Source organism: Pinus tabuliformis, chromosome 7 (genome assembly GCF_031772625.1).
Source record: "Pinus tabuliformis cultivar Carrire ecotype Pingquan chromosome 7, CPIR1, whole genome shotgun sequence".
Taxonomy (NCBI): Eukaryota; Viridiplantae; Streptophyta; class Pinopsida; order Pinales; family Pinaceae; genus Pinus; species Pinus tabuliformis.
This window is the reverse complement of record NC_142293.1, coordinates 760,719,510-760,731,406: the sequence shown is the minus strand read 5'-3', so window position 1 is coordinate 760,731,406 and position 11,897 is coordinate 760,719,510. Positions and strand designations below refer to the sequence as shown.

Here is an 11,897-nt window from a genome sequence, read left to right as displayed (position 1 = left end):
CTCTGAGTTGATTAAGAATTTGAACCACAATACCTTGAGTCAGGCTGGATTTATTCTTGAAGATTCTATTATTTCGTTCTTTCCACACATCCCAGATCAAGAAGCCTGGGATCAATGTCCAAGCCACATTGATTGCTTCATTATCCGAGAAGTCTTTCCTCCAATTATTTGAAGTTTTCGTGATGTCATTTTCCTTTCTATCTGTTTGGTTGAAGATAGAGGCTACCTAGTTCCAGATGGAGTAGGTGAACTCACATAAGCTGAGAAGGTGATCCATTGTCTCCTCCTAACGCCCACATAAGTTACACTTAGAAGGCCCTACAAAACCTCTTTTTCTAATATTTTCCCCGGTCAAATATTTTTTGTGAAGAACTATCCATATGAACATTTTGATTTTCATCCCGTGACGATTGCTCCAAATGTTTACCCAAGTCTTGTCAGCGTTTGAATAGTCAAATCCTGTGATTATTCTTTTGGCTTCTTTGAGGTTGAAATTACCTTCGTTATTTCTACCCCATCTAAGAATATCATCCGAAGTTGAGGTCAGAATCTGTCTCTTTTCTAGGATGTCTTCCAGAATTTTTGCTTGGGTTCTCAAAGGGGTTTCTACACTATAAGATGGTACTCTCCATAATATCCATTTCATTTCCCCTCTAGACTGGTCCCAAAAATCACTTACCCTCTTGAGCCCCTTATTAAGGGTATCATTTTTTATGATGTCTAGACTGTCTCTGCATAGATTATGTTCCTGCTGCCAGTTGTCCTCCCAGAACCAGGCCAGGTTCCCATTTTTAATCTCCCAGAAGCTGTGGTTCTGAATTAAAGTTCTATTCTCCCAAGCCTTGTTCCAAATATGAGAGCCCCTGATGTGCCCTGACATACGAATGTGGTCCTTTTCCTGCCAATTTGTTGCATACTTTTGTTTCCATAACTTGGCCCAAGGATTGTTGGACTCTTTTAGCCATCTCCACCAAAGTTTGGCCCCCAGGACCTTGCTTAGGGTGTCCGGGTTGTGGAGTCCTAAACCACCATGGGTTTTGGGTTTACAGAGTTTGTCCCACGCTACCAGGGCCCATTTCTTCTTCTCTTCCCCTTTACCCCAAAGGAAGTTTCTTTGAATGTTCCTAATCTGCTGTAAAACTCCTTTAGGGATTGGAAGTGCATAGAACATGAAGATTGGAATAGTCTGAAGAACTGCCTTTGTAAGAACAAGTCTTCCTACTAAATTTAAGGATCTATGAGTCCAGTTATTAACCTTGTCCTTAAGCTTATTAGTAACTTCCTCCCACACTGCCTTATTCATAGGCTTGCCAGTAGAGGCCTACCCAGATATTTAGAGGGAAAATTCTCTATTTGAAAACCAAGAATTCTGGAGAGATGTCTTTGGATTGAATTTGAAAAAGAAAACTTTGGATTTTGAAAGGCTTACCTCTATGCTAATAGCAAGGGCGAAGTCATTTAGGATTTGCTTAAAGGATTTGGCTTCCTTGACAGTGGGTGTGCCCTGCAGCATTGTGTCATCCACAAATTATTGATGTGTCAAAGCCTCCCCATTCTGAGTCAGTTTTAGCCCCTTGATTCTTCCTTCCTCCTTGGCTGCATTGATCGTTCTACCCAATCCTTCCATCGTGAGAATGAAAAGGAATGGGGAGAGAGGATCTCCTTGCCCAAGGCCTTGTGAAGGCCCGGAAGTGTTGGAAGGTGAGCCATTAAGAGGGATAGAGTAGCTTGCTGAGATGACCAGTGCCATGACCCATTTTATCCAGTTGAAATCAAATCCATAAGCTTTAAGGATTTCCTTTATGTATTGCCAGCTAAGTTTATCATAGGCCTTTACTATATCCAGCTGTATTATCATACCTGCTTGCTTATGGGACTTGAGGGAATGGACCACTTCATGCGCTTGGATGATGCTTTTGAGGATTTGTCTTCCCTCCACATACCCAATCTCCTCCTATGAAACTAGCGATGGTAGAAGAGGTTTGAGTCTGTTAGTGATAACTTTGTAGATGATTTTGTACACCACATTGCATAGAGCTATTGGTCTAAATTTATCTGGAGTCATTGCCTTTTCCTGTTTAGGGATTAGAGCTATAAAATATTCATTAAGCACTATGAGAACTTTTCTTGATGTTCTTGAGTCCTCTACCACATCAAGAATGTCGTGTTTGACTGTTTCCTAGCAACTTTTAAAAAAATCTACATTGAAACCATCCGAACCTGGAGTTTTCATGTTGTGCGTCTCTTTGATCACTTCTTTGACCTCTTCCTTTGTTACTTGCCTATTGAGATTGTAGTTGTCTTCCCTGGCCACCAGCTTGGGAATATTCTTAGTGAAATTCTTAATGGAGTGTGATATATCGACCAAGGTTTCCATTGCTATGCTTTTAAAATGATGAAGGAGCACCATTTCCATTTCCTTGTGAGTCTTTAACTCCTTTCCTTGTGTATCTAGTAGCTTCATGATTTTGTTATGAGCCCTGTGTTTCATAGTGGATTTATGGAAGAACCTGGTGTTTCTCTCCCCTTCTTTAATCCACTGCACTCTAGATTTCTGTTTCCAAAAGATCTCCTCCTCCTGACATCTATTATCCCATTCCTGCTGTAAAGAGTCTGCCACTACCTTCCTCTCCTCAGTGAATCCTTCCTTGATGAGAATTTGATTGATTTCTTGTAATTTACTTTCCACTTCTCTCTTGGCTTCGAAAATGTTACCAAACTCATTTCAGTTCCATTCTTTGAGCTTTTGTTTGATATGTTTAAGGCGCTGATGCAGGATGAACATTTTTGTGCCCTAAATGGGCATGTCTTCCACCCACCACTTACTAATGTTATTGGAGAAGTTTGGATGAGTGAGCCAAGCATTTTCAAACCTGAAAGGTCTATTTCTTGGGGTTCCAATGCAAGAAGCTTCCAACTGAACAGGCCAGTGATCCGACCCCCCAAAAGGAAGAATCCATGCGGTCATGGAGTGACCTGATAGAAGGAGATCCTCCGAAACTAAGAAGTGATCTAATTTTGAAGCAACTTGGGCTGTTCCCCCTCTCTTGTTATTCCAAGTGAAGATGCCATTTATAGTCTCCATGCTCACCAGTCTCATGTTGTCTAAAAAGTTCTGGAATGTGAGTGAGTCTCGCCCCAACATTCTGCTTCCCCCTTTTTTTTGAAAGTGATTTGATCATATTGAAGTCCCCCCCCCAAAAAATCCAAGGGATGTTAGGATGTCTTCCTCTTAGTTCCTCTAGTGAGGTGATAAGCCTTAGTTTGTCCTCAAGCAATTAAGGACCATAGACCTTTTTAGTCAAGTAATAATATTTGTCCCCCAGCGGTTGAATAATAATAGAGAGATGATTTCTGGAAGCTTCTACATCTGTGATCTCAATTCTTTGATGATTTCAAAGTGTAAGAATTCCCCCTGCTGTGTTGTTGTCTTTGACCTTCAAGTACTCATAGTTGTTGAGCCATTTACTGTGAAGGTCCCTTATCTTTTCTATTGAGCATTTGGTTTCTTGTATGAAAACCATATCTGGTTTTTCTTCTTTTATTCTATTACTAATATTTCTTTGCTTTCTTTTGCTGCCTAGTCCCCTAATGTTCCAGGTCATGAGCTTCATAATGAGGTGCTTGTAAAAGAGTAACTGGTAAGGTCTTTCATCTTACCTGAATTAATCAAGTGTTTTCCGCATTTTGCTAGGAGCTCATTATGTTTTCTTCTCCCTCTTTTTTTGCTTGGATTTTTGGTGGAACACCCTAGTAAGATCTCCATCTGTTTGACCCCTTTATTCTCCCAGCTATTGTAATGCCATTTGACTCTAGCAGCCTTTTTTTCGGATCTACTGAGATAGAGTTGTTGCACTTTGTCAAATTGCTCTTGTGGCAGAGATTCAATCCCTTTGTTGATGCCCTATTCTAGAAACTGTTCAAGTTCCAGGTTCTCCCTCTCAAGGATCTCCTGTAGTTCTTGGTCTTCCGTTTCTACTTCGCTGGGGGTCATATCCTGGTCTTCTCCAAGTCCTGTGTTGTTTGGTGGGTCCTCCTTCCTTTCTTTGTCATCGTGTGTTATGTCCATATTATCTTCTCTTTCCCTTTCTATTGTGGTTTTCCCCATATCTCTACTCTTTTCACTTTCTTCCCCCTCCTCTTCTAGAGTCTCAAAACTGTTGTGACTTGGTAGGTTATACTCACTAGGTTTTTTTTGGTGCTTTTCCCCCCCTCCTTTCCCCTTGCTTGCCACTTTGGTGAAACCTTCAGGGTCTTTACCAATGTTGCCTTTTTTATTATTCTCTCTTTTGTTAAGTGGGCATTCTCTGAAGAGATGCCCATGTTCATGACATTTGCGGCATCTGAATGGTATGTGTTCATAGTCGACTGCTTGGACCCATTCCTCATCATAAACTTCCAGGATGACCTCATTTGGGAGGGCTCCCGATAAATCCATTTCAACGCATATGTGTGCGAAGGAAGTGTATTTACCACGCAGAGTAGCCTCTGATATTTTTATAAAATGACCTAGTTTATTGCCTATAGCTCTTAAGGATTCCGACAATCAGTAATCTAAAGGTAAGGAATATAGTATAATCCATACCAGGACCAAAGTGAACGTTTCTCGCTCTGGCACAAAGTTCATCATCCAAGGTCACATGTAGAGACCCGTGGCAGCAAAGAAGTAAGGCCCTCCTTCGAATATTCTATCGTTATCCTCCAAGTTCTTAAAAGCCATAGTGAAGAAACCCTTAGAACCCAGATGTATAGTTATATCTCCTTTCGGTTTCCATGTGTTTCGTATCCAAGTGTATAGTGCTTTCTCTGTGGGCCAGATTCCCATGAACTTACATATGACTGCATAGGTAGCCATGTGATCTTTGTGCTCCTACAGAGCCGGATCACTGAGGACCACCCACGGTTTGATAATAGCCTTGGGCTTGCAGGGTCTCGTTGGATCTCTGCTTTCCGACTTCTGACCTCTGTCTCCTGCTTTCTCTTCTTCTTGAGCCTCCTCGTGGGTCCCTCTCTCATCCTGGGGTCTGCTACCTTCCAGCACTTGTGCCTCAGTGATTTTTGTCTCTTTCTCCATGGAGTTTTTCTGCTTTCTCCGATTTGTCTCTCTACCTTTGTTCAAGACTAGGTTACTGTAGGAGGGAGTGGAGCTCCCTCCTCCTTGTCCCTCCATGGTTACCAGTTCGCTAATGTTGCCCCTGTTCAAACCCTAGTTGTCCCAGTTTTTTCCAAATTGTAATCACACCCAGAATATTATAGATATTATTACAAATATTATTACATCAAAATTAAAAGAGAAATTTTGGGGCAATCAATAGTTAAATGGAAAAGGGAAGATAAAATATTATAAAGAGGTAATCAACCCAAATTTTAAAAATCAAAAGCATCTCTCTATCATGACTAGTGCAAAGAAGAAAATAAATATTGGTAAAATAAGAACAAATTCTCATGAACTCCATAGTGAAATTGGGTATTGATTAATTCCCAAAAATCCATGGGATGATAGAGTCTATCGCCTTCAAACACTAAGAGCATTGAATATGAAAGATACTTTCTCCTAGATTATCCAACTTAGGCTTAGATTAATTCTAAATTTCAAAATATTTTTTATCTTACCAAACTTTTTAACATTTTAACTTGACAAAACTATGATAATATTGGAATTATTCTCTTATGCTTTTCTAGTATAGGAATAAAATTCTAAAAAAATAAGAGTAATATCTTACCTTCTTAAAGGTCCAATAAACCATATTATGTCTTAGTGATTGTGAATCATCATCACCATCACTAATATAAACTATATAATGATATTCTAATAATAATAGTTATTACTATTAATTAATATTAATTTACCAAACTTTTTAAAAAAGAATGCATTATTTAATATATTCTATAACTTTAGTCTTTTATTAAATAAATTATTTAAAAATTAAATTTAATTGCAACTAAAGTAATGAGATTCTTTATCATTTAGTATGGGGTGATGTTATCATGAACCGAACATAATGTTGTTGTATTAAATTTAAAATTTAAAATTTAAATTAAAAAAAAAAAATTAAATAATAAATAAATAATTACATACATTCAACATTTAAAAAAAATAAATTAACCTAGATCAATTTTAAATATGGATAATTTTTTTAATATATAATAATTTTAATTATTTAATATAAAAAAATAAATACATAATGTCTTATACAGACTGTGCTTATGAGTGGATGTTCCCCCCACCCCCTGCTTTGACATGATAAGCATCATCACTCAAAGGTGCAAAGCACCAACCACCTGGCATACACCATGGATGTAGGTATTTTCATTGATATCTGTCGATGACTTGTTCATTGTTGAGGTTTGATCACAATTACTCCACCACACAGGAGTGTATGCCCCTAAGCTAATGGGCCATAAGGCACATAATCAACATGCTCATTCCTTAATTAGACATGAACTACATCGGGATCTACTCTATCATCATGCCAACGAGGAGAACAACATGGAGAATGTGGCAAGCTTCATAAATAATGGTCGAGGAAGCGATGAAATTTAGAACCATTGGTCTGATTACACTTCACCACCATTGGTATCTCTGTTAAGCAATGCAATTAACCACTTTTTTGAGCTTCCTCTGCAATATTTCTTCCATTGAGATTTTAGTCCTTGGAAATTTTCATGGATTAAGACTAGATCTCTTCAGTGTACTAATTATATCAAACATTGTCGTCTTTCAGTTATTATACATTACTATTTTCACTAACTACAACTTTGCTTGCTTCCTTTGTATCTCAATTGGCCTTTCTCTTTGGTATGAGGCCTCTTTCTTTACTATAAGGCTTGATCCTTTTGAGGTTTCTCATCACAGGTTCATCGTCTCCATCTACTTGTTTGGGTTCTTTTTTTCTGCCTCTCCTTTGGCTTCTGCCTCAGGCTTTTTTGTTGCAAAGTGGGGGGAAATCCATCTTGTTATATTGATCATATGTGTATGACTACCCTCCTTGTAGCCTAGTACCTTCATATTCTCCTCCATCTGGATTTTTGTTCTACATTAGAGATTTTATTGTGAGATTGTAAAGCTGTCATAACCACCCTTAGTGGCTTCCTAGTTGACTCAACGTTGTCTCTGCTTGCTTATCCCTTTATACCCTTTCCACAACCCTATCCGCTCATCTCCATTAATTTCCATATCACCTCTACTGACTTTGCCACCCAGTCCCTATCTAGTCTAGTTTCTTCCTCTTGTGTTATCCCTAGTTATCACCTTGCATCATTGATCATATGTGTATGACTACCCTCCTTGTAGCCTAGTACCTTCATATTCTCCTCCATCTGGATTTTTGTTCTACATTAGAGATTTTATTGTGAGATTGTAAAGCTGTCATAACCACCCTTAGTGGCTTCCTAGTTGACTCAACGTTGTCTCTGCTTGCTTATCCCTTTATACCCTTTCCACAACCCTATCCGCTCATCTCCATTAATTTCCATATCACCTCTACTGACTTTGCCACCCAGTCCCTATCTAGTCTAGTTTCTTCCTCTTGTGTTATCCCTAGTTATCACCTTGCATCATTTCTCACCTTATCCAATAAGTCTTAGGGGCATTCAACAAGATAAAGAACAGGTGGGCATCAAGAATGCTCCTCTAGATCAACCAATTTTGATAATAATTTTGTATCATCCTATCAGTGTAGTGCCCAATCCACTCCCAATCCCAAGGGCACATTGCCTCTATGCGATTCCAGAAGATCATACATGAGCTAGTTCGCAGGGAAATTAAAAATATCAAATCAAAGGTGCACTATAGCAGAGGTTTCATCCCTAACCCGCATGTGAAGAATGTTAGCAAAGGTTGGATACTAGATATAGGGCCCTCTTCCTGCTCCTGGTTCTCATGGTAAATGCAGGCCGACAATGTATATTGGCACACCAAAATCCTTATGGGTAGAGTCTCGACTGATCATGATGATACACAATAGGAGAATGTGATTAGAATTGTGGAAATGGAAGAAAAGTTAGATTGTATAGACCGTACCATCCTCGCTTGAAGATTAACAAAAAATGTGTTATGGGGATGAGCACATGTAGCCACCGATGGGTGGAAATTCCATCTTGTAAATTTATCGTATGTAATAGCCTAGCACAACCAACTACATCTTATTTTTTCTCAATAATCTCATGAACTAATCATGAGAGGTATCAACAACCGAGAGTTTTGAAAAAATTTTGATAATGGCAAAATTTGTCTTTGAGTAAACCAATATACAATTTGAACTATATAATCTTTTATTGTCACAATGAAAAATATATCTATTTAAAAAAAACTAATATATTAAAAATTTACATCAAACTAAAAATAGAAAAAACATATTATAAAAGACTATATAAATATTGCATACTATAAAAGGTGCGAAGTATCACATAACACGATAATCGATAAAGGTAAAGCGTCCGAAAATGTTTAGGAGGAGAGTATTCCGTGTTTCAAATTTCGTGTACCATCAAAATCCTTACTGAATGCAGATTCTAACTCTATTTTAAAAGAGTGATACGTAATTAGAATTCTAATTCTTTTTTAAAAGAGTGACACATAATTAATTTTAAATTAGCATCGAATAGTTGTAACTGTCACTTGATTTTGGAAGGTCCGTGCACGTTAATGATGGTGTGCCTCTCCGCCGATAAAATTCTCGCCGTTCTTTAGTAAAAGGCACAAATTATTCTGCTATCGAATCGGTCGGAAATTGGATAAATTATAGCAGAGGGACGGACTACTCTTCAAGTGTTCCTCTTCAATTGCTTTACTTTTGCATGGTATGCACGGCTCTACGCTCCAATTATACTTTTTCTGCATACGACGATTGAGTTCCGAAAATCCCTGCTAAAAAATGTTGCTGTCTCTTTTTTGGCGGGAGATAGTTAGGAGTAAATTAGACATAAAATATATCACAAAACCTTCCAAAACTCATAATAAATGAATGTAATATGCACCTTTGCTACTTATTACCTGTCTATTATGCATAATTGATAGCAAAAAATTATTGTAATTAAGATAAAAATAATGCTACTACCATGCAAAAAAATATTTATATTTATAGTGAATTTTTAAACTACTTTTTAAAAGTATATTTCTATTTTTTTACATCTAACCTAATGTACTAACTAGGATTTTTAAATGACATTAACTCCGAACATAGTTTGTGATATACTTGAGACACAAATTTAAAATATAGTTTTTGGTGATCACAAAAATAAGTAAAACAAATTCTATGTTGTAAGAAAACTAACATACGATAGTAATTAGGAGTTATAATGGCACTAACTTCCATGAGGAAGCATGTTTTATGATATGTTTGAGATACACATCCAAATTATAGTTTTGGTGACCATATAGGCACATAAAAAAATCATTTAAAACAAAAACAATATAACCTACCTTTATGCATGTATAATAAGTGAGGTCTGTTGCAAAACAAGAGAACAAAAAAATTAAAAGGTGTAAAATTAATGATAAAAAAAATAACACTACTATCGAGTAAGAATACTATTACTACAATTTCATTAGATGTAATTTGGTGAAATTTTTCCAAAAAATCCAATTTTGGAAGTGTTTGAATTGTTTTTTATGGTGGAAATAGATTCAGCATTATTAAGAATTATTAAGACACTCAAAATCTTGAAATTTGATAGATGTAACCAGAATTTCTAAATTTTTTACCAAAATCATAATAAAATTTCAATTACTTTCTAAACAAAATTATAACCTCATTAAAACCACTATAAAAATATTTCATAAAACCATTTCCCCTTCGTGAATTTAGTATCTTTATTATGAAATTTAAGAACATAGAATTTTGAATAAATATATATTAAAAGTGAGTACTCGTCTCATCTGATTGCTTTTATATACTCATCGGATCTAATTGTTTTTATATAATGCACTGTCACACCCACTTAAATGTACATACAATTTTTTTTAAAAAATACACGCATAAACATTATAACCATTAAACATTACCACCATTAAGTTCAAGGTTCATCATATTAATAATTCCGTCTTACCTACGCATCTTATACCTTATCATTATGGTGTTACAATTCAACCTTAAGTACTTCATACATCGAAATACTAATGGCATGCATTAAAGAATATATATATACAAATCATTATACAGTTGGCACGCCCTTACATTAACATATATAATCCTTGTCCACATATGTCATTGACTGTGTTTAACTTCGGGTCTCAGTTGTACTTACCACGCGGCTTCTCCCTGTCAGCATTGGGGTTTGGTTTATGTATTGATTATATGTTATAGCTGCCGTAGATGTTTGAACGTTTTGGTATTAATGGGCGTGGCCTTCCATGGTCCCGCCACAGCACTCAACTGGTGACAGCTCTTTCCAGCCTTTACTGTGAACCGTCCTTCCAGGGCAGGTGGCATGGCCTGGTTACTCCAGCCATGTGACACCTTGGGGAAGCCAACATTGATTTCTCCGCCAACAACTCCCGCCATACTTCGACGGTCTAGATCTTTTCTGGAGATCGGAGGGCGGAAATTCTATCAGGGTTTATCGGTGGTATTTATGTGGCCATTCACCGTGTTAGATCATTTGACGTCCGCGGCTAATGCGGCTCGATCACTGCTTCTGCTCAAGTTCGTCTTCCAACCATTCATTGCTGCAACCTGCAGTGCTCCGGAGCTGGGTTTCGTTGCTATGAACCTTACAGGTAATCATGGTGTCTTTTCGTTCCTCAGCTTATGTTTGCTTTAATGGTTAGCTATCTCTGAGTTTTCTTACCGCCATTTACATTTTCTGTCAAGTTTCATACAGTTGTTTGGCTGTGCTCCGGGCGATCTCCATATCGACTTGTGCTGCAACAATCTCCTAACACCCCAGGTAAGGATCCTCGGCGTTTCAGAGTTTATTTGTTTGGAGAATTTCAGGTTTACAGTCACGTAAACCCGGTGTGGTCTCATGCAGATCAGGTTTTCACTGAGGTTTTCCATCCGCTTTCGGCTTCTTTGTTAAGAACCCTCCACAGTTGGCCGCGGCTTAATTTAAGTTGTGAATGTGTCTATCATGTTACAAGTTAATAACTGTAAAGGTTTCTTGGGTTGATTATACCCACCTGTTCTCTTCTTGCTTTGTAAATATATGTATACAAGTAGCCGCCTAGCGGCAGACCTTGGATTCTTGACGGTTTGCATGACCCAGATCTGGCCTTCACGCGCAGATACAGTCATGAACATTTCGGGCTCGTTCCCTTACACAGTGTATTGATATGTTTTAATGATTATTTTTACTGTCGATACAGTTATGAACATTTTACAGCCCTCTGGCATCTTCACTGTTGTATCAGGTTATTTTCGTTTAAAGTCCCTTATGCATGAAGCAGACTTAGGGTTTGTAACTGTACCGCTGTTGTTCTTTGTTGAGCGGATTTTTGCTTTTTCACCTAGTCATTAGTATTATTCTAATGCATGCTATTACAGTTGCATACACAGGTTTGCTATTCAATAGACTTACGTCCCCTGTTTACTCGCATGCACAGTTTCTTTCTCAGATTTAGTATGAGTAAAAGATATTATCAGTTCATGCCCCGACTCGGGTAGCAGAACGTCTCTTATACTGTCTGCATGCTATAAATCTGCACATATATAAATAATTTCCCATAGTAATCGTTAATGTTATAGCATTTGAGCTATGGTTATTCTTCTGTTATCGTTATGGTTATCGTAGCACACAGTTTGTAGTTTATATGTGTCTGTATACAGGAAATGCTATGTCTCGGGTTTACCATCGGCCAGTAACACAGGCCCAAAGACTTGTTGTCAACCCTTGTCATAAGGTGAGGCTCTTGGGTCTACTGTCCAAAGTTCTCTGTACAGAACCTTCGGTTGGAC

General features: G+C 37.7%; 1 protein-coding gene across 1 annotated transcript; it reads left to right on the top strand.

Annotated features, from left to right (window-relative positions):
* Nucleotides 1-10,575: 10,575 nt before the first annotated feature.
* LOC149249760 (uncharacterized) lies at nucleotides 10,576-11,184 on the top strand. Its single transcript, XM_089453464.1, has 3 exons — nucleotides 10,576-10,720; nucleotides 10,825-10,890; nucleotides 10,975-11,184. Exons 1-3 carry the CDS (start codon nucleotides 10,576-10,578, stop codon nucleotides 11,085-11,087), a joined length of 324 nt encoding a protein of 107 aa, XP_089309590.1. The 3' UTR covers nucleotides 11,088-11,184.
* Nucleotides 11,185-11,897: the final 713 nt, after the last annotated feature.